Source organism: Osmia bicornis, chromosome 1, assembly GCF_907164935.1.
Source record: "Osmia bicornis bicornis chromosome 1, iOsmBic2.1, whole genome shotgun sequence".
NCBI classification, from domain to species: Eukaryota; Metazoa; Arthropoda; class Insecta; order Hymenoptera; family Megachilidae; genus Osmia; species Osmia bicornis.
The window spans coordinates 4,954,046-4,976,608 of NC_060216.1; the positions used below are offsets into that span (position 1 = coordinate 4,954,046).

The 22,563-nt window shown below is 32.4% G+C and overlaps 8 protein-coding genes across 12 annotated transcripts in view; 5 read left to right on the forward strand and 3 right to left on the reverse strand.

Annotated features, from left to right (window-relative positions):
• LOC114881049 (titin) overlaps positions 1–9,209 on the reverse strand; it is a 56,774-nt gene extending 47,565 nt beyond the window's left edge. The window contains exons 1-6 of the mRNA XM_046286648.1: positions 8,537–9,209; positions 5,384–5,493; positions 5,090–5,301; positions 4,816–5,004; positions 4,578–4,721; positions 3,534–3,630 (exon numbers count right to left, since the gene is read on the reverse strand). Coding sequence (XP_046142604.1) covers positions 3,534–3,630; positions 4,578–4,721; positions 4,816–5,004; positions 5,090–5,301; positions 5,384–5,493; positions 8,537–8,715 — 931 coding nt within the window. The 5' untranslated portion in view covers positions 8,716–9,209. The remainder of the gene's footprint in view (positions 1–3,533; positions 3,631–4,577; positions 4,722–4,815; positions 5,005–5,089; positions 5,302–5,383; positions 5,494–8,536) is intronic.
• Positions 3,025–8,299, forward strand: LOC114881053 (sodium/calcium exchanger regulatory protein 1). Of its 2 annotated transcripts, none has more exons than XM_046286660.1 (5): positions 3,025–3,170; positions 6,448–6,598; positions 6,902–7,074; positions 7,641–7,745; positions 7,871–8,299. In XM_046286660.1, exons 2-5 carry the CDS (start codon positions 6,529–6,531, stop codon positions 7,928–7,930), a joined length of 408 nt encoding a protein of 135 aa, XP_046142616.1. In that variant the 5' UTR covers positions 3,025–3,170; positions 6,448–6,528; the 3' UTR covers positions 7,931–8,299. The 2 variants fall into 2 exon arrangements, with proteins under 2 accessions (XP_046142616.1, XP_046142615.1); XM_046286659.1 differs by having other exon boundaries at positions 6,460–6,598.
• On the forward strand, positions 3,637–4,559 carry LOC123988028 (cilia- and flagella-associated protein 299-like). The gene has a single exon (XM_046286657.1). The coding sequence runs from the start codon at positions 3,810–3,812 to the stop codon at positions 4,509–4,511; it is 702 nt and encodes a 233-aa protein (XP_046142613.1). The 5' UTR covers positions 3,637–3,809; the 3' UTR covers positions 4,512–4,559.
• A 130-nt stretch (positions 9,210–9,339) lies between the features above and the next one.
• Positions 9,340–10,850, reverse strand: LOC114881051 (UPF0545 protein C22orf39 homolog). Its single transcript, XM_029197669.2, has 3 exons — positions 10,465–10,850; positions 10,169–10,333; positions 9,340–10,079 (listed from the first exon to the last, which is right to left on the reverse strand). The coding sequence occupies exons 1-3, from the start codon at positions 10,537–10,539 to the stop codon at positions 9,840–9,842; spliced, it is 480 nt and encodes a 159-aa protein (XP_029053502.2). The 5' UTR covers positions 10,540–10,850; the 3' UTR covers positions 9,340–9,839.
• A 255-nt stretch (positions 10,851–11,105) lies between these two features.
• Positions 11,106–12,311, forward strand: LOC114881052 (B-cell CLL/lymphoma 7 protein family member B). Its single transcript, XM_029197670.2, has 4 exons — positions 11,106–11,337; positions 11,659–11,734; positions 11,799–11,904; positions 11,984–12,311. The coding sequence occupies exons 1-4, from the start codon at positions 11,246–11,248 to the stop codon at positions 12,100–12,102; spliced, it is 393 nt and encodes a 130-aa protein (XP_029053503.1). The 5' UTR covers positions 11,106–11,245; the 3' UTR covers positions 12,103–12,311.
• Positions 12,312–13,234: 923 nt separating this feature from the next.
• LOC114881050 (C-factor) lies at positions 13,235–16,889 on the reverse strand. Its single transcript, XM_029197667.2, has 5 exons — positions 16,758–16,889; positions 15,993–16,044; positions 13,909–14,099; positions 13,685–13,837; positions 13,235–13,620 (listed from the first exon to the last, which is right to left on the reverse strand). Exons 1-5 carry the CDS (start codon positions 16,881–16,883, stop codon positions 13,396–13,398), a joined length of 747 nt encoding a protein of 248 aa, XP_029053500.1. The 5' UTR covers positions 16,884–16,889; the 3' UTR covers positions 13,235–13,395.
• LOC114881047 (thioredoxin reductase 1, mitochondrial) lies at positions 14,810–20,384 on the forward strand. 4 transcript variants are annotated; one of them, XM_029197660.2, is made up of 8 exons: positions 14,810–15,074; positions 17,463–17,686; positions 17,746–17,876; positions 17,957–18,186; positions 18,560–18,774; positions 18,849–19,031; positions 19,444–19,802; positions 19,885–20,384. In XM_029197660.2, the coding sequence occupies exons 1-8, from the start codon at positions 14,936–14,938 to the stop codon at positions 20,012–20,014; spliced, it is 1,611 nt and encodes a 536-aa protein (XP_029053493.2). In that variant the 5' UTR covers positions 14,810–14,935; the 3' UTR covers positions 20,015–20,384. The 4 variants fall into 4 exon arrangements, with proteins under 4 accessions (XP_029053493.2, XP_029053496.2, XP_029053494.2 ...); XM_029197663.2 differs by lacking the exon at positions 14,810–15,074 and adding an exon at positions 16,470–16,687; XM_029197661.2 differs by lacking the exon at positions 14,810–15,074 and adding an exon at positions 16,915–17,156.
• Positions 20,385–21,702: 1,318 nt separating this feature from the next.
• LOC123988035 (cilia- and flagella-associated protein 251-like) lies at positions 21,703–22,328 on the forward strand. The gene is made up of 2 exons (XM_046286663.1): positions 21,703–22,042; positions 22,110–22,328. Exons 1-2 carry the CDS (start codon positions 21,926–21,928, stop codon positions 22,326–22,328), a joined length of 336 nt encoding a protein of 111 aa, XP_046142619.1. The 5' UTR covers positions 21,703–21,925.
• The last annotated feature ends 235 nt before the right edge of the window (positions 22,329–22,563 follow it).

The window sequence follows — 22,563 nt, forward strand, 5'->3', positions numbered from 1 at the left end:
TTTTAAACACTAATTGATTGAAATGTTTTCTGGATTAACAATTAAGTAAAACTAATCTCGAAATAATCAGCAGAAAGTCATTTTTACTTCCATCGCAATCATCGGCTGATCTTGAACTTGATAAAAATGTTAAATCAAACATGGATAAGACAATTACATAGAAAGTGTGTTTAATCAGAAAGTAACCTGATAAAAGTAATCTTTAAACTTCGCTAAAAGGAATAATAGATTAAATAATAATACTATATGTAATAACTAGATGAAAAAATTATCACAATTACGTTATTATTAATGTTAAACCCCACTCGTACAAAAATTAACTTACTTTCATTTCTTAATCGTTCGTGCTTAACTATTTGACTTTTTTTTTACACCGAAAACATTGTTTCAAACATAAATTACAGCTCGAAAGTGTACAGACCAAATTTTTCCGCTGTGTTGCTCGCAAAACAGGTCATGCCTCGATACAATCATAATTATGATCCTATCGGGTAGTTTTCTCGGTTCAACACACTAGAAAAGAGGAGCACAATTTTCAATTTCTCTTTGTCGTTTGATGATAATTAACGACTATGTTGCGTGTTTTCTTATTCTCGAAAATTAGACGTTCCGTTCAAGGTAGACCGAAAGAACGTTTTAACCTAATGAATATAACTTCGTTCTTTCTAATTTATACACGGAGAGTCCACTGTCTTGTAATATATACCATCAGCTTAAGAAATTAGAAATTTTTCATACACTAAAACACATAATTTGTCAGTTGCAAATAAGTGATAATAGAGATTACGGTTGAACTTTTCTTCGGGGGCCGAAAAATTATGGCTTTTTTTTTTATCTTCCTGAAGTATTTAATGAATAGAATCTAAAAATCCAAGTTTTAAGGCGCGGAATACACCGATTCAGAAGTTATGCGTATGTAAAACTAACAAAAGTGTTTTTAGCATATTTGACAGGTTATTTCGACGCCAAATTGACTCTTCTCCGCATTCAATCCTTAAGCTTAAGGATTCTGCCAGCAGCCAGTTGGATTCTATTCATTGGGCGTGAGTACCATCAGTTCCTATAAAATCCGAGGGGATATTGTTTACAAAAAAAAAAAAAACTAACCTTAGGTATACCGGGTTTAGGCCGCCACTTATGTAAGTCTGTTTTACCGACGGCGACTCCACTCATTGGACAACAAGCTACAAGTCGCAGGCTAAAAACGCTCAGTTTTACACATGCATAACTTCTGAACTGATGGATTCCGCGCTTTAAAACTTGGATTTTTAGATTCCACTCGTTAAATACTTCAAGGAGATTAAAAAAAAAGGCAATAATTTTTGGGCCCTTGAAGAAAAGTTCAGTAATCGAATGAAAGTTTTGTTGATAAATCAATATAATCAATTATCCATATAAACAAACAGATAGACAAGCTCTAAAGCTGAAAACTGTTTTTGAAGAAGTGGTACAACCGGTCTGACTCACTGTTTCAATATTTGAACATAAACCGATCGCGAGTCATCAACTGCACTCATCATGGTAGTCTGGATGGTTTAATTAGTCGATAAGAAGCCATCAAAATTTCGCGACGGTGAAAAGAAATTCCAGCTAACGACCGACCCTTTGAGACACGCGTCTTCTCGCGGTGCATAAACGGCTTAATGGGCTGTTAATTATTCCGGGCATGCGATTTGTAGAAGGCACAACGGGTAAAGCGTGCATTGCTCGAAGCATGGCTGCACGTATTATTGTGTCAGCGGTCGAACGGAACCAACAGGATACCCGACACGCGTCCAGAATTATTTTTTTCTACTCGTTTTATCCGCGGTACCTAAAGCCGTAGTTGGCCACCTGCTGCTACAAATTTGCACACCACTAGTGATAGGCGATACAGTATCGATATTTGGAATATCGATATTTTTCAGTTCAAATGTTGATATTTTGTATTGATATTTAACATGACGATATATTGCAGTATCGATACTTAATATATGAATATCGAAATTTCGATACAATATATGTACAGTAAGGAGAAAATTAGACAGAAAAATATTTTCTAGCAATAAGTTTTACTTATATGTTTATTTATATGTATATATAGAATGTATGTAATATTGATCTCAATGTATAGTAATGCATAAGTTAATAAATAGTTATGTAAACGTAAATTAGATATAAACTGTTAACAGAAGATTTGTATATAAATTATAAATAATCCTCGTAATGGATACACGTTCAAAAAAATTAAAATATTAAATATAATAATATGTTTATCATATATAAAACAAATATTTGAATAAATAGTCTATTTTTTACTGAACTTCACTTCTAATTTAATTGTACGTATTGATATCAATAATACCGATACTTTGATTATCGATACGTATCGATATCAAATATCGATACAATTCAGAAATATGTTCATCACTACACACTACTTTCTATCCACTTGGCTTCTTCGAAAAACCACTAACCTTTTCACCGAACTTTTCAATTATAACTTTGAATACGAAAAAGTCCTATTCAAGCCCTTTTTGAACAAAATTAGATTTGAACTTTAGACTTTCATCTCGAATGAAAATTTTCAATTTAATTTAATTTTCTTAATAAATACCGTTAGTTAATTACAGTAAAAGTAGCTTGACTTGCATGTCCAGGTGATAATGGAATCGAGTTTCAGAAACCGCAAAAACGACTCTACGGGAACCAGACAGAATAAAATAATTTAAAAAATACGAGAACGAGTAGACAGCTACTTGAAAAGAATTCTGTTAACCATCTCTGAATGCAATTTATTATCATATTTCAAAGAACTAAAAAATTCTCATTAATTATATTTCATAATAGCTGATGGTTTCCTTTTGTTAACATTTCTATAAAATTTTAATTAATAATATACCCCTAATTATACCACAATATTTTGTGCTAAAGCTCTTGACAAAAATTCATTAAGAAATTTTTTTATAAGTCGGAGATGCATCTGCTCAAAGCACATGCGTCCGATGCAATTGACCTGTAACAAAAGCGTACTTGCATCGCCATCTAGTGCCGTTTCAGCTTCTTTAGAGATAACAGTGAATTCGTCATTGAGTGAACGAAAACAACATGTAACGTCAAGTGTCAATCTAAAACCGAATAGAATCGATCTAAAGTGTTAGTTATCGATTATCTGCTTTGTATTGATAAATGTGAGTACCACGAACAAAAATTCATTTATTTTTATTAAATATTTATAAACATCAACAATGTACGACCACGCCTTATGAATTTATAATTTTATCATTCGTCTTTTTAAAATGATGGAGATTACACAATACTGTATCGTACTCCAAGGCACTTTTATAAACAGATATAAAAACAGTTAACCCTGAGTTTCAATCAAAACTATATAATGGATGCGAACAAATTATGTACTGTGATGAAGTGTTATGATTTTTTTCTTATGAATTAAATCATGCTTTAAGAACAGAATCATCATAATTAATCATTCACCTGTTGATTCTGACTTTTCGTTCTCCCAAAAGAGTAAAAATCTAGTATCACTGACTTACCTATTGCTCTAGACACGCTCAATTCTCCATTGACTCTTAGAGTTCCCATAGTTTGTATCACTACACCTCCCATTTTTTCTATTCTCTGCCTTTCATCCTAAGAGAACAGATCAATAGTGTTTTTATATAATATAATTAATTTTTTACACACTGTAGCTATTGCATGTCACTTGTTTTTTAAACAAGCAAAATCTAATCCAAATTTTTTGTCAAATAAATTATTAATTTTCTTATATTATTGTTGAATATTAATCATTAAATCAATTGTATTTAAAAATGACAGAAATAGGGACACAAATAGATAGCGACAGAAGATTATTGGCATTCAAAGATTATGAAAATTATTTAGATTCTCTAATAACATTTGTTGACCTTGGTTATTTAGGAAATCTTAATGTTGCACGTGAAATAGCCGAGCTTGGCTATCGTTGTACAGGTGAAACATTGAGTAGAGAAGCATTCTATAAACGTGTAAAGGCTGTAAAGGATCTATTTTTCCCACTCTACAGACCATACGAATTAACATCAGAGTTAATAACACCTGCTAATGCAGTAATGCAAGAACTAGCACTTCGGGAGCGTTTAAATAGATTAAAACTCATATCTACCATTATATTCATAAGAAATTTAACAAGACTTCAATTTGAAATCTCTGGCTACATTGACTACAGTGAAAGACTTGAAAAAGAAAATTGGGTTCCATATTTCGAAGGAAAGAAAAAAATATGGCCACGTGCATCGGATCTTGCATATTATCATTGGAGAACAGGGAAAACATGCATAAACGAAACATCTAATTATCAACCAATTATAGACCCAAAACATGGTCTTCTATTCAAAAACTGTCATGATAGACATTTGATTAACGTAAATCCTGAAGCATCTTCACCAGGTGTATGTACAACACGAATAAGAATATTTTGCCTTCAATACGAACATGTAATATTGTATGATCATATTATTCGGAGTAAAAGTTAAATAAATATTAGAAATTCATAAAGACAAATTTCAGTATATTTATAAGATTAAAATAATAATACTTACTTCACGATTAAGTCTATGAGGATTCACTAATTGAACAATACTGTCGCGTTTTATTAGTATAGCCGGGGAATCTCCTACCCAGGCAACATATAATTTTTTATTCATTATTAAAGTGCAGACTGCAGTAGTCCCACCACATACTTTCTGAAAAATGGTATTAACGGTCTTTAAAATACTGATTACTCATTATATATTTCTCCAAAAGATGTGCTACTGTAGATAAACATTTATTTCTTACTTGTGTCTTGTACTTTTCTCCAAACTGTGTGTCTGTAATGATGAACGCGTGATATAAGGCACCCTCTGGATTGGTAGGATAATATATACTTTCTGTTAAATACTGATGAAGATGGGTAGCACAATACACAGCTGCATCTTGTCCTGCATGCCCATCAAATACTGCGTAGTAATTTACTATAAAGTCATCCTAGAATTTGGCAAATATATTGATAATTAAACATTCATTATTTGTATCTATTACACACTAACAGATATTCAACATAAAAGATTACCTTAATACCAAATGTAGTGTGTAGATCATGTAAAACCATATAGCGGTCTTCCATTGATCTTCTACAATTTTTGTATCCACCAGCTACTACTTGTGGTAGTGGTGTACAAGGAGGAGGTGGCAATAATGCCAATCTACTATTGTCCAAATAGCGAGTACATATTTCGTTAACTTTAGCAATAACGGCTTGCATTAATCTTAACGAAGTATATGCTGCAAAGTAAAATATATTATTAAAGACTTGCACCTTTTTTCAATCAAACGAATAAGTAAAATTCATTATTCAGATATATACTTTTCTCTTCTGATTTAAATCCACAATCTTTTGGTTGTTTTTTGCACATGGAATCAATTTCTTGTACTACTTGATGAACCAAATGTGCTTGTAAACTTGGTGGACATTGCCTGAAATGTTATGAAACTTTTTAACATTAGTCCTCTACTGTAACTTCATAATAGCTTCAATTTATTTTTAATAACAAATATTATGTATATGTAGGCAAATTTCATGTTACAAAAATAACTCTGAATACAGGAACCATAAAAATAGTTGAAGCAAAAGTTAATAAACTATTTAACGATATTAAATATGTATAAATTTTAACTTATAAAATTCGAATTTTATATTTTATGCTAAAAATTATATTATTAAAGTTACAACTATGGATTTTTCATTCAAAAATTCTTTAAAACGTAAGCATAAAAATGATTTGAAATTAACCTTTAAAAAACACATTGACATCAATGTTTATTTGTTGATACTTTTTATTTAATACTTCTATAATACCTAATGCACTTAAACGATAAAAATTATATTAAAATTCTTTTCTATAATATTTAATCATTTTTATCTTCTCAAACAATTAACTTTTTTTAATCGCAATTTAACAATTTTCCCTGAACTTAAAGTTAATACATTTCTTACCGGATTCGTGTATGTATACTAATTATATAGTCATGTCTTATTTATTAAACAATTATTACCTTTATACGGCCGAAATATGACTATGTTTAAAATATATAGAAAAGAATACATTTACTTCTCTGGACGGTTACCAGCAATTTTTGAAAAATGGCGGTTCTGGTAGCGCGGTAAGCAATGTCTTGACATTAAAAAGTTAGTACTCACATTTCAAACATTTTCCATTTAAAATAACATACCCACATTTAGACATGAGAAACTTATGGAATGGAGAAGTAACTTGTAAAGGGCATTTACCTCCGGAGCAAGAAAATTATGTTACAAATGATGATTTCATCAAAATAGTGGATAGAAATAACAACGACGAGGTGCATGTTCAATAGTATTTAGAATCGCAACCTCTCACGCGTATATCTATTAATACAATTTAAAAAAAGACTTTGTTACAGTCTTTGGAACAACACCCCGATCAGAAACCCGACACAAGGTCCGTAAAACATTACCGATCGGAACGAAAAATGGCATCGATCGTTGGTACTTATCAACACGAACGCAATGAAAATCTCGACGAATATTTTAAAGCTGTGGGTATGTTAAGAACAACAAATGAAAATGGATGTGGCGTACCTTACGATGGAAGCAAAAACAAATACAATTTATAATTTATAGAGACTGAATCGGTTAATTTTGCTACTATGTTGTTAATTAGATGAAGTATGTTTTTATAACCATTTATGTTAGTAATGCAGTTATTACTCTGTTCCTCTGTTTAAAGTATTAAACTTTTTTCGAATAAATATTTAGATGTTCTCTTTTAGTGAATCGCTTACATAAGAACCTCTAGCATTGAGTTATATTAAATGCAACTGAAATGAAATTATGTACCGATAGGTGTACCATACATTCCGCGGAAAATGATGATCATGTCCAGTCCGCGACTGGAAATATCAAATGACGGTGACAAATGGACCATTCGTACCATTTCCATGATACGCACAGTAGAAATAATATTTACTCTTGGCGAAGAGTATGAGGAACACATGCCTAATGGAGTTACACTGAAAGTACTATTTGTTTTGTAATATTTTTTATTTATTGAGTTCATTTAACCCTTTTTTACTGCCAGCCCTAAATACATGATATTCGAAATAAGCCACTCGCTCGGGACCGAACAGTTGCTTATTACAAAGCAGATATGCTATTCGGCTTTACGAATGAGAGATCGTCAAGATACTTACGTCACTCGTAGAAACGAGTGAGAGATCCGAGGTAGCGGCAAACGGACCTCTCACTTTGCGAGCCACTTCAAACAAAGAAGAGGGGATAGCGAGTTGCTTATAATTTCGAATTTTGTAGCAGAGATCACTTGCTTATTTCGAGGCAATACTGCTACTGCCAGATCGGCCCACAGCAGTTTTAGCATAAATTACCTATGGCCGATATATCGGCTCACTGGCAGTAAAATGGTTAATAAAAGCAAAAAATCAAATCCTTATAATTTGCGCTTCCGGTCATTTATCGTTGCTTGATATAATTTTAATACTATTATCTTGTGCGTTATCTCATGTAATCTTACTATTGTTATAAATTTAAAAGCGGTCGAAATATTCATTCGAATATCTTTGTTTAGAATGTGACTGCAATGGAAGGAGATAGTCTAGTGACAACTTCAGTCGGGCCAGATAACAATAAACTGGTGCGGAAGTACGAAGTTACAGAGGACGGTGTGGTTTTGGTACGTTTCATTTACATATATTGTACATTTATCCCACATATTCTTTTTCTACAAAGTACGACGATCACTTAAATGGAAACAGGTATGAAGATTATGTGTTGAACAGGTGTTCTCTCTATTTTCAGACAATGACCCACGAAAAGAGTGGCCAAGTGGCAAAGCGTTATTTTAAGCGGCTTTCGTAAACCTCGATTATATTTTGGGGAAAAAATATTTTTGTATTTTATTCGTCATACATTAGCTTTCTACATGTAACCTGTTAGTTTTTTTGTATATTTATATTTACATTGTAATAATAATTCTTCTATGATATCTTTTGAAAGTAGGGTTTTTAATAACGGAAAAGAACCGAAAGAATCGTGTAGGAACGAAAGCCGCGTGAAAATGCCTCCACTTGCCGGAGGGAAAAAAGTCGGATCGATCGTAAATGTTCCCACTGTTATTTAAAGTATAAAGCCCCGCCTACTTTTATTATCCGTCACGTGTTGCATAGTATACAAACAATGTTGTACTGTCAGTTGTGTTAAATAAAAATAAATTCTCGCTTGAGCACACACCAGTGTATGTTTTATTAAATTTAAAATTGTTAATATCTTTCGTTTATAGATATGAACACAACGGAAAAATAGAATTGCGAAAAGATATCAGTAGAATCTATATATCTTATAAACCGTGTCTGTTTACACTCGACGCCGGCCGCCATAGAAGTAATCAACGAATAAACACATCTGATGTCCGCCCACGTATTGACATGCCGCAATATTGTTCATTTAAAAAGTGCATTCACTTACGTCGTGTTGAGGTACTGTAGAGTTATGTTGATGATCTCACCGACCATCTCGGCTTTGGTCACATTATATGAGCTGACTGAAACTGGCAGCTGATCGTGCGGTTTCACCCTAGAGATGAATTCAGTGAAAAAGCGGCTGTACTCTCCTAAATAATCACCATCGATGCAATCTTCCGCCATTCTTCTTTGTGTTAATAAAAAAGTTCAAATAACCGGCACGCAGTTTTCTCAACACAAAGAACACAACCCTCCGCGACCGTTTACGAGATGTTAACACGATACTCTTGGAGTTGTATCTTTACGAGGCAGATCAATGCACATGGAAATATAAGAAAGAATGTGTTTATGTGTCGTTTCTGTCGTTTTTCCGACAGACCAATGCTCTAATCAACTTTATTCGTTGATAGGCGATATTTGTATTTAGGTTACGTCACTCATTCAACGTCGCGTACGCACGTAACACTACAGGCCGGATCGAATGACGCGTCTCTCTATTGTGTGCGTCCCTCTGAGAAGTGGGGAGAATTTGCCGCGACGTTTAAAACATTATCTCTCCCGCTTTCTTTAGGTCCGGCGTTACTTTTTGCTTTTCCTTTTGCCACTGACCACTTGCGGATTGACTCTCGTAACGGAGGAAAAAATGCGTAACGGAATTCATCGAGTTGTGTACTGCGCATGTCCGATATGGACCTTTGCGTTCGCGGTACTGTAGCTGCGTATACTTTGGTTCTTTGTTAGATTCAATTATTATTATCTTTCTTGTAAAGTTGTTCCAGTGCGTTAGTACACTTCTGATTTCAGTAATACCTTTAAAACTTATTATATTTATTATTTCTTTACAAGTTTCGTACATATTTCAAATCTATTGACTGAAATGTAAAGCAACATTATTAAAAATCCTTGTACTTTGATCTATTATTTTTATCTCTATTGGTATGTCTGTGATTAATATTAAGTCTAATTTTAAAAAGCTTCTTTTAAAATACAAAATTTGTGTTATAAACTATTGGAAATAATTTATGAAGTAGCATAAAGAAATTCCCGCGTTACCAACATGGCGTTTTTTAAACAGCTGAACGCGGTATAAGTTTATAATTTTCGAATGTACAAAATTAAAAAATATGATTTTACTTCTAATCAGTATTACTTTAACATTAATAAAATCTTAATGGCTATATATTTTTTATTATAGATTAATTAACTTATTTTATTCATATTACTATGTATTTGTGAACATATATGTACAATCTATCACATACATAGTACATTTAGATAAATAACAATTTTTTATTAAAATAAAAATATCACATTAAAGTACAAGAACTTGCTTGATTATTGTGTTCTATATTATTTTGTTCTTTCCCTTTTTTTAGTTTTTCACTTGCAATTCTTAAATAGGAAACTTTAGCTTTTTCTTCTAACCAATCAGGTAATGGTGCATTCCAGTCTTCTGGTGGTTTATCTCTTCTTTGCCAAACATCATTATTATAATGACCTCGTAATCTAGCTATTCTACGTTGTTTTTCACTGCTTATTAATTTGTCCTATGAATAATACAATATTTCTTATAATATATTATTAAAATAATTAAGTTAATAAGAGATACTTTCTAATAATGTAATCTTCGACATACAAATGCTTCTTTAGAATTATATTTTTTCCATAAGTGACAATTGTCATAATCAATCTTCCATTGTGTGCAATCTTGATATTCTCCAAATACAAAGTACTGATGAAAGCGTGCTGCTATACTTTTACAATCATGATATTCTTCTTTATATAGTTCGCATGGCCTTAACTAAAATGTGCAAAACATAAAATTTCCATAATTACTGTATAATAACATTACTGCAATATTTGCATAATATAAATGCACTTAGTGTTTAATTATATATATATTACATAAAAAAATAAGATATATAATTATACCATCCATTCTTCATTATATAATTTAGTTTCTGATTGGGGCTTCTCATTTTCAGTTGTACTCTTTGATTCAGGCATTTTTCTTTCTTTTAATTAAGTCTATAGACACTGATATTCTTTGATTACACAAAAAATGCAAATTTATTAAACACTTTATTCATGTAACAATGATAAAAGAGTTCAGTAACCATGAACACTTAAAAAGTTTGAATAAACGTATATTGCGTAACATTCAAGTTAGAAAATGTGTTCGCCGATAATAGTGTTACGTTTATTAAAATTAAAGATCTCCATGTTTATTCAACGCTTACTAACATTTATAATTTGTAATTGAAAAAATAAAATTAGATATTTTTAACAGTAGCGCTATGATCGTGTATTAATTTTATGTATCTGTTCAGTGGTGCTCTCGTCAATTGACTTTTATGAAATCATACTTTAATTTTTATTGAATTTAATATATGTATTATTGCTGATAAACTTTTTAGCTATCTACTACAATTTCTTTTAAATTTATAACTTATTGATTTTAAATTTCTTTGAAACATCGAAGGATATATGCTATCAATGAGCGCCACTGGCTTCCGCCATTCCCTCCGCACCCCTACTTTCCGTCGGGAACGTATCGTCTTGTTATGATTGTAGTTCTCGTTCTTGGTTCGAATTGGAAGACGTGTTCGTACCGTTGAAATCCGTACCTGCTGTCAGTTTCCTAACCTCTTCGCTAACGAATGTTCCGGTGTTTCAAATTGTATTAAGTTAGTAGTGACTTATAACTCGTAACATGATGTCACGGTCAGTGCGTGCAGAGACTCGTAGTCGTGCCAAGGATGATATTAAGCGTGTAATGCAAGTCGTTGACAAAGTTCGCCATTGGTAAATCTCTTAACATATTATAGATGCACGAGGAAATGTCGAAAGATCTCATAAAAGAATATGTAAAAAAAAAAGTAGTAAAACTGTATGGGTATCAAAAAACCGATTAAACTTTTTCTTACTTGCGAGATTTAATTGAGATTTTGCATTACACATGTCAGCTGTAAACAGACTTCTGTAGTTCTGAAATGTTTCATGCGTGTTGATTGAGTAATAGTGTTCTATGTCTGCTTTTTTGATAACAGTAAAGAAGGTAGCTTCTCTGTCTGTTGTTTCGATATTGGCTTTAGGAACGCACTTTTCATGCCAATACTTTTATAGGGAAAAGAAATGGGTTACTATAGGAGAGACTACTATGAAGATTTATAAATGGGTGCCTATATCAACTCTTGATCAGGTAAACAAAATAATACAATGTGTAACAGAATACAAAGAGTGAAAATGTGTGTTTTGTTGTTTAGAAAAAGAAAGGAAAAACAGTTGCAGACAAAGAGAACGGTTTGCCAAGAAAGAGTGGATTAGATTCTTCAAATTCTAATTTTGGTCTTACGGAAGATTCTAACACATGTGAGTTAAATTGGAAAAAGCTATGGAATATTTATTATTTTTGATTGTTAAGTCTTATAAAGCGTATTTTAATTGTTAGGTTTTTCAACGGTTAGCGATTCTCAAGGATTAACTGACTTTTCTGCACATCTGGGATTTTCAGAAGATTCAAACTCACAAAACAGTGAACCTGCACCCAAAAGGTTAAAGACTGATTAAAGTTTATTCTGTAATTGTTATTCAGAACATAAGATATTTAGGAAATCATTTATACCTTTTACAAATTTGCACACTTTAAAATTGTCTGAAATCGTAGCTGTGAATGAATGAGTTAAAAAAATTTCTTTATTTTATATTTTACTATATGTTTAGTAAAAGTTCTTATGTATTGAAGGAAAGAGTAATTGTATGAACATCAATTACATTTAGTGAATTTATTTTTTTATACATGGATTTATTATAAAGTTTCAAGATTTAATTTAGAAGTTAGAATTTATGTTAAATGTTTAGTATGTTTTAAAATCTACTTTCAAGAGAATGGAGAAAGCATAGGGCAAAATTATTATTAAAAACTAAGTGTACATTCTCTTAACTATCTCTATATTATTGCAGTATTATTTAAGTTCTCAGATACACACCAAATTTTCATTAACTTCAAAGTGATATTCTATAGTTTGGATTGGAGAATTACAGCATTATAACAAGATATTGGTTTTTGCTGTAAATGAGTATTTTAATAATATTTATGTGTAATGTTACATTATCTTTAAGCTAATTGTTTCAAAACATAATCATATGTTCAATAGTTTTGTGATAATTAAAAATCATTGTATATATTGCAATCATCATTTTTCATAATTAAATATTTTAAAATGAACTTGCATTCCTCCAGGTTACATTATAGCACCGTGATATGTACAAAATAAACTTTGACACTTCCAAATAAAATAATACAGTTACAAATGCTTGAAATAATTAACAAGTTTTTGAAAGGGCACTCAAAAATTATAATAAATTTATAGTTTAATTATTTTCTTTTAATAAAAGACGGTTATATGTAGTATTTATAATTGCTAAAAGTCTGTATTTATGAAGAAAATTATTTTATTAAATAATGAGTATAATTTCTGTATGATATTTGTACATATGAATTCTTGTTTATTATTTTAATCATTTCTGTATGTATAAAGCATGTACAGAAGAATATGAAACAATATTGAATGTCTTTTTTAATACCTCTACTCTATTGTAATTAATCGTAACAAACTGTTTATATTAGAAATTTTATGCTTTTAAAGAAGTCTTAAATATTGAATCTCCATAGATATTACAATATACAATATTAATAAAAAATATAATATAAAATACTTTCATTAATCTCTGCCTTTTTTTTAAATTTTGTACTTATATACAATCTATGGACTACGAGCTACATGTATAAGTAATGTCTATTAAAAGAAAGATAAAAAATAATGAAATGTAATTCTCTGAAAAAAGAAAGAATCAATATGTTTACCAAGGCAAGATTTTTCCATCATACTGAACAAAACAGCCTGTGTGTTTCTCAGTTAACGAATTCAGTGTATTCAAAATGTTAGCGACACTGGTATCAATATCCATGGATGCATTATTTCCTCCCATGTCTGTACGTACCCAACCAGGATGTAAAGAACTGACTAGGATTCCATCTTCCTTTAAATCAATGCTCATTGACTTTGTTGCTGCATTAAGTGCTGTCTAAAAGTTACAGAAGTATTATCAAACATATCAGTTACTAATTCTACAATAAAATGACTATTACCTTACTACATCTGTAAGGGTAATATCCACCCACAGCATTGTCAGCTATACTTCCAAGAATGGAACTCATGTTGATAACTGCTGACCTGTGAATGTTCATCTCTGATTTGTTCTCATAGTTGTTAGATGCTGTTTTCAATAGTGGTACAAATGCCTTGAAACATATAAAATTAATTTTTATAATTTATAATTTTTCATATTTCTTTCAAAATTTTACAGGCTTACCTTTGTTAATAAAATTGGTACAACTGTGTTTACGAAAAACGTTTCTGTAAGTTGTTTTTCTTTAACCAGACCAAGTCGCGCGAATTTTGAACTGATCCCAGCATTATTGAATAAAACATTCAATCCAGCCTGGCCCACTTTTTCATTTACAATTTGCACTATCTTGTCATAGTTTTTTGTGTCGACCAGATCTTAGAAGAAAAAAAAAAAATGAATAAACATATTTTTTAATAGATAGATAACTTTATTTCTTGCCTTTCGATTTTAAAAGGGGGTTTCGAACGCAAATTATATACAATAAGATGATAGAATATTTTTTTAAAAATAATTATGTTAAAATATTTTAAGCTATATGAAAAAATAAAATGTATTATTGTATAATACACTTCGAAATGGTAAATGGTAAATTTGACGTGATTTTTGCGTTGTGCATTGTTAAATAAATTGTGTTGTATTAACTACAGTCTATTTACACAGAATGTTGTTCTATCTTTAAACTATAGTAACCATTTTGATCAATACTTTCCATAAAATAAATCAGTACTTTTCACTGAATAACTGTGTATTATTATATTTGAAGCCTTTGTAGGAAATGTTTCTTATAAGTTTCGTGTAAAAATTGTAGCCGACTACAAATTGCAGTGAGTATATTTTTGAACAAATGTTTTATTACGAGGTTCACTTTCACAGAAAACATAGCATTATTTAATGTTTTTGCTCAATGCGAGTAGTAAAGATTCTCAATATTTTTGAATAGAATTAATATTTTATCTATTATGAATTTTTGCGATATAAAATACGGAATCTGCTCTATGAAGCAAGATTAAGGTAATCTTTCACATTCTTTTAGTCAAGATGACACAAACATTAGAGGACTCATTATCAGATAGCATAAGCACGTATCGATCAATACAACTTTAATGAAATTCCAACATTTTCATAACAGAAAGCACAAGCAATCAAATTGTTGACTTGTAAACAGTGCGATTTTTTCCAATCGTTTTTCCATTATTTTACACGTTCCAACATGAAACCTTCAACTTCGAAAAAGAAGAGATCCTGGTGCCTTAGCTGTCGAGAGAAGCCGAAAACTATGGATTCGGATTTTAGCGATCAAGAAAACGAGAACTCCACAGACCTTGTAGAGACACAAATCGATTCCTCAAGTAAGTGTTTTTTCGCTATTAAATTTAATATATTTATCATTAAACCTCTGATTTGCAAAGTATATTTAGAACATTTAATTATAGGAAAATTATGATAAAATTAAATTCAAATAAGTTTTTCAGTTGTCAATATATTTTATTCAATTGTTCAATTGTGGAGTGTCTTAGGCGGGAAAAATATTTCAGACCCTTCCTGAAGTGTTATGATAATCATAAAGGTATCGATGCTATCGTGAACAGAATTATATTTTTCAAGTAAGTATGTAGTACGTGGATATTTCCTAAAAGTCATAATGATTACGAGCATTCGTTATCACAAAACGTAAGACACCTTATGGCGTCCGCAAATTGTTAGAATTGTTATCGAAAAGCGTACACATTATCTGACAAGTTTACAGCTAAATTTCGAAAAATATTTACAAAGAAAATATTATATGAACGTAACTTGAAAAATATATCGATATATTGTTACATTGATTGCATGATGTAAGTCATGACGATTAATTTTATTACCTTTTTTTGTTGAAACTCGTAATAACCGCAGTATCGTAAGTGCATTTTATCAGCCGATATAGGTATTTAAATAATTACTTGCAAATTTTAAAAAGATTCTTCAGTATTTACCTGGAAACTTTCCTAGATTAAATTTAATAAAAATTATAATTTTATTGTGTGAATAATATATTTTTTAACTCTATTTATAAGAAATTTTTTAAATTTATTCTGATAAAATGATGTATTTTTTAAATCGTTATTATCTAACTTTTAGATTAATCCAGAACAATTTCATAAAATCTCCGATTTATTGCAAGATGCTTTCGAACATTATCGCGGCAGAAGTGTACTAGATTACCCTCTGCGATAAAGCTACAGGCGGAATTTCTAGAAAATACAAAACGATACGATATCATTACTCACCTATTTCGATAATATGAATGTTCTTCGATGTTTCAGACAATGCAGTTAATTCCTGCGAGAAAACAGAAAATCTATAAATTTAATCATAAAAACCATTGCTAAAGGAATCTTCTGGGTCGTGCCAATTATATACTCATTATTTGATGGAATAAGGCGTCCTTGAGCCTCTGCAATTCCCATTTAATTGGCAGAATTTATAAATTATTCGAGAACAATGTTGTATAACTAATTCTCGCTAACAATGAATAGCAAAATATGAAACATTTCAAATAAGAATGATGTAAAAGAACGTTATGATTAAGAGTCTGTATGGGGTATCCATCGCTAGATCGAAATCATCTTAGTGAACCAGTTTTTAAAGTTCATTTCATAATAAAGCCCACGGTGACTTGCACGTCCCCCATACTTTCTTGCGTAATCGAAGCAACTCTCGTTGCATGAGTCGCTATAAATCAGACTTAAAACTCGCACGCTTGTAGTAAGCGTATAACAGATGGCGGTAAACGAACCAAGGAAGCGTCAGTAACCATCAGTTCGCTCTTACTCCTGTACTTTTGTCTTTTAGTAGCAAAGAATCGTTCAATCGGGAAGTGTATTAGAAAGTACAACATTTTTTTCTCAGAAAATAGTATTCGTTACATTTTATTTAAAACGTGAATTTGAAAATAATTAAAAAAGAAGAATGGCACCAATTGGTAAGTTGAAAAGGAGCGTATCCGGGTATTGCGTAAGGTCTTTTCTCGTTAACTTTACAACCGATCTTACCTTTGCTTTATTCCTGTCTCGGCAAGTCGCGAAGACATTTTCTGGCGGTTGTGGTAACTTTACCAGGTGTTTTACAAGCCCCAGACCCAGTCCTCGGTTACATCCGGTGATCAAAATCGACCTCATACTTTCAGCTGGTTTCTTCTTTAGAAATTTTCCTCGTCACGATTCATCAAAAGATCGCAATTCTTGAGTAATTTTATTATCGTATATTGAGAAACACGAGTGTCATCGAGGTGACGTCACGTGGCCGTGATCGCCTACCAATAATCATGGCGACGTTAACGCTGCTCGTGAGGCTTGTGTCATTTCGCTCCGCTCATGCTAAATTGCTCGAGTTACCATGGTCCAGGTGTAACGCATTCCCTAGTGGCAGAACCGCTATGGCCTGCCTCTGCTGTGAGTGCCAACATCCTTTATTATTTAGGTGCGAATGCGCCTTAATTTTCACATTGCCTGTAAATGTTTCTCACACATTGACAGCGGTTATTATGCCGGCAAGGTTACTTGACAGGTTGTGATACAACGATTTGTCGGGAAAGTTGATTAATTTATGCACGATCTAACAGTGAATTTTGTTTCTAAATAATCCCATGTTAAAGTGTTTCTTTCAATGTTACATAACCTAGTTTTAATTATTTCTGTTTAGCAGCTCTATTTCTATGTTTGATAATTCAAGATCTATATATATGATGTTTTTTTTAGCGGATCAAAAATACACCTATGACCTCCTGGTTCTTGGTGGTGGATCAGGTGGATTAGCAGCAGCCAAAGAAGCAGTGAATCTTGGTGCTAAAGTTGCTGTTCTTGATTTTGTGACACCATCTCCACAGGGTACATCTTGGGGATTAGGCGGTACTTGCGTCAATGTTGGATGTATACCAAAGAAATTGATGCATCAGGCTGCTTTACTTGGAGAAGCTATTCATGTATGTCCCTTGGTTAAGCAATAATTGTTTGTACAGTTTAAAAAAATGTTATTTTATAGGAATCCACATTCTATGGCTGGGAAGTACCAAATCCAAATACTATTAAACACAATTGGGAAGCATTAAGATCAGCTGTACAGAACCATGTGAAGTCTGTGAATTGGGTTACACGTGTTGAACTCAGAACAAAGTTAGTGCCATTCTAATTGTGATTGTAAAATGTGTAAGTTTTTAAGTTGTTTCTATGAATTATTTTCGTTATTGTTACAGAAAGGTTGAATACTTCAACGCACTTGGTTATTTCAAGGATGCACATACCATATCTGGCAAAACAAAAACTGGAGAGGAAAAATTATTCACAGCTAAAAATATCTTGATTGCTGTAGGCGGTAGACCAAAGTATCCTGATATCCCTGGTGCTGTGGAATATGGTATCAGCAGTGATGACATCTTCAGTTTGGAGAAACCTCCAGGAAAGACACTTGTTGTTGGTGGTGGATGTATCCTTTTTGTATAAAAATTATTAATATTAATTTTTTCAATTCTTCTTGCTTTGTGAAATTGAAAATGTGATTTATAATTAGCGTTTCATGGATACCCATGCTTTAAGTGAAAGAAGATAAGTCTGATGACAAAAAAACTACGCTTCGGCTAGACTTGAACTCTGGCCACGCGATTACGACAAGGTCTCGATTACTTTAAAAAAACCGTACAGTTGTAGATAATTTTGTGCCCTATCCCGTAAAGTATGATCTTCATTGTTAATCGTTTCCTAAATTCTTGATTGTACATTGAAGTATGGGCCAATTATGATTATGTAAGACGCGAATGTCTGATATAATGTTTAGTTTTCCTTAATAAATAAATAAATAGACATTGGGTTGGAGTGTACCGGATTCTTGACCGGTTTAGGCTATGATACAACGATAATGGTGCGTTCTATTGTTTTGCGAGGATTCGATCAGCAAATGGCAAACATGATTGCCGGAGAAATGGAGAGACGTGGTGCACACTTCATTTATCAAGCTAAGCCACAGAAGATTGAAAAACAAAGCGATGGCCGACTTCTTGTCCATTGGGTTGATAAAGTACGTTTCGAAGTTCAAAGCAAATAAAAATGATAGATATTTATGTAACAATAAGTTTATCCGTTTTCTCTTAGGATGGACAAGTTCATCAGGATACGTATGATACTGTTCTATTTGCCATTGGTCGTAAGGCGCTCACACAAGAATTGAAGCCTGAAAATATTGGTCTTAAACTTGTTCCAGAGACTTTCAAAATAGATGCAGTAGATGAGCAAACAAACATCCCAAATGTATACGCTGTTGGCGATGTTCTTCACGTGAGTTTTATATTTATAAATACTTATAAATAATTAATTACCAATTTATTGGAGCGAAGCTCCGCTATTAAACGACTGACAGGGATTTTTTGGTGACTTTTTAACTCAAAAACTAGATTATCAATTTTGACCATTCTTTGCAAACTGATCACAGTGGTCACTGTAAATGTTTATATAGAATAAAATCAGAGATCGGTGGTGTCCTTGAGGAATGATCATAGAAACCGATACCCATATTAAATCTATGAGAGAAATCGGAATTACGCTATCGCGTGAGCTTTTAATTGCTATATTGTGTCCCAACTCTGTTAAAGTTACTTTTACTGCAAATAAATCGCTTCGCTCCAGTATGTCAGTCACGAAGGGGATGGCGGTCTAGTGTGTATGCTTACAAATTTTGTGTGTATTATAGAAAAAACCAGAACTGACTCCTGTTGCTATACACGCCGGCCGATTATTGGCAAGAAGGTTATTCGGCAACTCGACGGAGCAAATGGATTATGTTAACGTAGCCACGACAGTGTTCACTCCCGCGGAATATGGCTGTGTAGGTCTTAGCGAAGAGGCTGCAATCGCGATTCACGGAGAGGACAAAATCGAGATTTATCATGCGTATTATAAACCAACGGAATTTTTCATACCACAGAAAGATGTTTCTAATTGCTATGTAAAAGTTGTCGCATTTAGAAATGGTGATCAAAGAGTCCTTGGTATGCATTTCATTGGTCCTAATGCTGGTGAAGTGATTCAAGGTTTTGCTGTTGCTATTAAGTATGTAATTTACTAAATTTTTTAATATTATTTCTTATTTTTTTACTGTCATTTATTTTATTACTTTGTAATCTTGTTTCAGGTGCAATTTAACATTCCAAAAACTGAAAGGGACTGTTGGTATTCACCCAACAGTTGCAGAAGAATTTACGCGCATCTCTATAACTAAGCGTTCTGGGCTTGATCCTAAGCCGCAAAGTTGTTGCAGTTAAAATATACGTAACGTTAGGCTTGTTACGTTGCTCATCTTTGTGAATACGTTTAAGTGCGATCGATGGCACACGTGTTCTCGTGCTTATTGTATCGATCGTTAGTTTTGGAACTGATTTTCCGAGCGGAGCTCCCTTAAACCAAGAAATATTTTTTTATGAGGTACAAGTAGGAGAATTATTAGGATACTTCAGTATTTGAAACATAGAATTTTTAGAACAATACATGGCACAATGCGCCGTATAAAAGATTCGCTTCTTTTATCTAACTCACGTTGCTGTACTTATAGTAATTTTTATAAATATAATTTTTTTCAAATGTTGATATATTTCAATGTATACATTTAAGCAGAAATAAACAGGCTTTCGACGAGATGATAGTATATTTAAAACATTTATTTAAGAAATAAAATACCTTTTATGTTTATTCTATTTCATTCAGTGCACTCTTTGAAATCCTCATTTCTATTTTCCTTCAAACTTTCTGTATTTCTTAATATTATTTACTACCATCCCAGAAAATGAATTGTTCTCTATGTGCCATCAGGGATGGCCCGTTACGTTTGTTGGACACCACGCGATATCGCGGGTTTGAAATTTGAGTAGCAATTGGAAAGTATTAGCGGCTGCTCTGCTGGTATTAGACTGGCATGATACGAAGAAATGATAGTCAATTGTGGATTAATTGCGGATCAATTATGGGTCGATTATGAATCAGTCCGGAATGAGTAGTGGGTCAATTTCTAACAATAAGGTACATCCGTTGCGGATACAGTAGTGCAAATCAACGATCGATCAACCTAGGAAATCAAAATCTTCCAAACAGTTACAGTGGGTCACAAAATTATTCGCTCAGCGTTTAAAACAGAATACCTCATTTAAAATTGGACCAAATGATTTGAGGTTTCTCGAGAAGCTATACAAATTAATTTACTAAGGTATGTGCTTTTATTGTTTTAAAAAATTACAATTTATTGAAATCATGAAAAAAAATAGTAAAGGGTAATTTTTCAACTTTTTTGTGTGAGTCTATAATGAAAATTTAAAATATGTCTTTCGTAGATTTAAATAAGTTATGTGTGCGGTCAGTGCCGGTTTTAGCAATATTGTCGCCCTGGGCAAGATTATCGTGGCACCCATTCAGGGGCTCAATATTTTTCAGAAAAAGAGGCAATGCCGCAGAATATATAGCATATATGTAATATTACATATGATATGTACTTAGATAGAGAGAAGAAAATGAAAAAATATTGATATATTCGTATACTAGGGACACTGGGCTGTGGCGCCCCCTACAGACCTAGCGCCCTTGGACGATTGACCGACTTCCCCCCCGTCGGCACTGTGTGTGCTGAAAATTCCATCGAGATCGGTCAATGCACTTAGAAGTTACAAGTAATTAAAATTTTCGAAAATCGCGACTTTTAATTACTTGTCATTTCTAAGTGCATTGACCAATCTCGATGAAATTTTCAGCATACACATACCACGCTTAAATTTACAAATGTCATGTTTTAAATTTTCGTTACAAGCTCAGATAAAAAAGTTAAAAAATTGCCTTTTACTATTTCTTTCACGATTTCGCCAAATTTTAATTTTTTAAAACGACAAAAGCACATATCTTAGTAAATTAATTTGTATAGCTTCTCGAGAAACCTCAAGTCATTTGGTCCAATTTTAAACGAGGTACATATTCTGTTTTAAACGGTGAGCGAATAATTTTGTGACCCACTGTACATATTTTATAAATGAACGGAGACATATATAGGTTATTTAGCTGAGAAAGAAATATTGTTTTTTAACAATCAATAAAAGGGATTATTCATTAAAAATAAGAAGGTTGAATAATCATTTACTACTTTCAGCTTATAAACATTACATCCCGCGATATGTATGTACTATATATAACGAAAAATGACATCAAATATTTCCTCACCATCATCTTCAAAAGATTCTTCAATAAATTCTCAAAATAAAACTAACGATGCGGATGATTTTAAGGAAAAGACAGAATCTAACCTTTGTCCTTTCGTAAGCGATCCATTTAATTGATTCTAAAATTTAAACCCAACGATTTAATATATGTATTTTTACATAGAGATTATTATGGTCCTTTGGAATAAACTCAGAGGTACCAATAATAAACTTAACCACTGAAAACCGAACGATCATTGCATATGCCTGCTCGCATGCTGTAATAATCTACAATTACGAATCGAAGGATGTGGTTAATCTTCAAGGTCATGTATGTTTCTCTTTCACTCCATTCTTATATACAGGGTGTCCCAGAACTGGGGTAGGAGCCGAAGAGGGATGATTGCTGAGACCATTCTAAACAACCTTTTTTTTTGCCAAAATGTTGGTAAAGACTTCGTTTTCGAGTTATTAGCGAAAAACAGTGGCCAATCAGAGCGCGCCCTTAGCGCGGGCCGAACCACGAGAGTGTTGGGTATGCTCTGCGTTCAAACCGTGGTCGTGATCAAGTGCATCGGCACCACGTCGGTGTAATCGGATTCGTTGTTCATTAGCAATCAATAATTCGATACTATTAT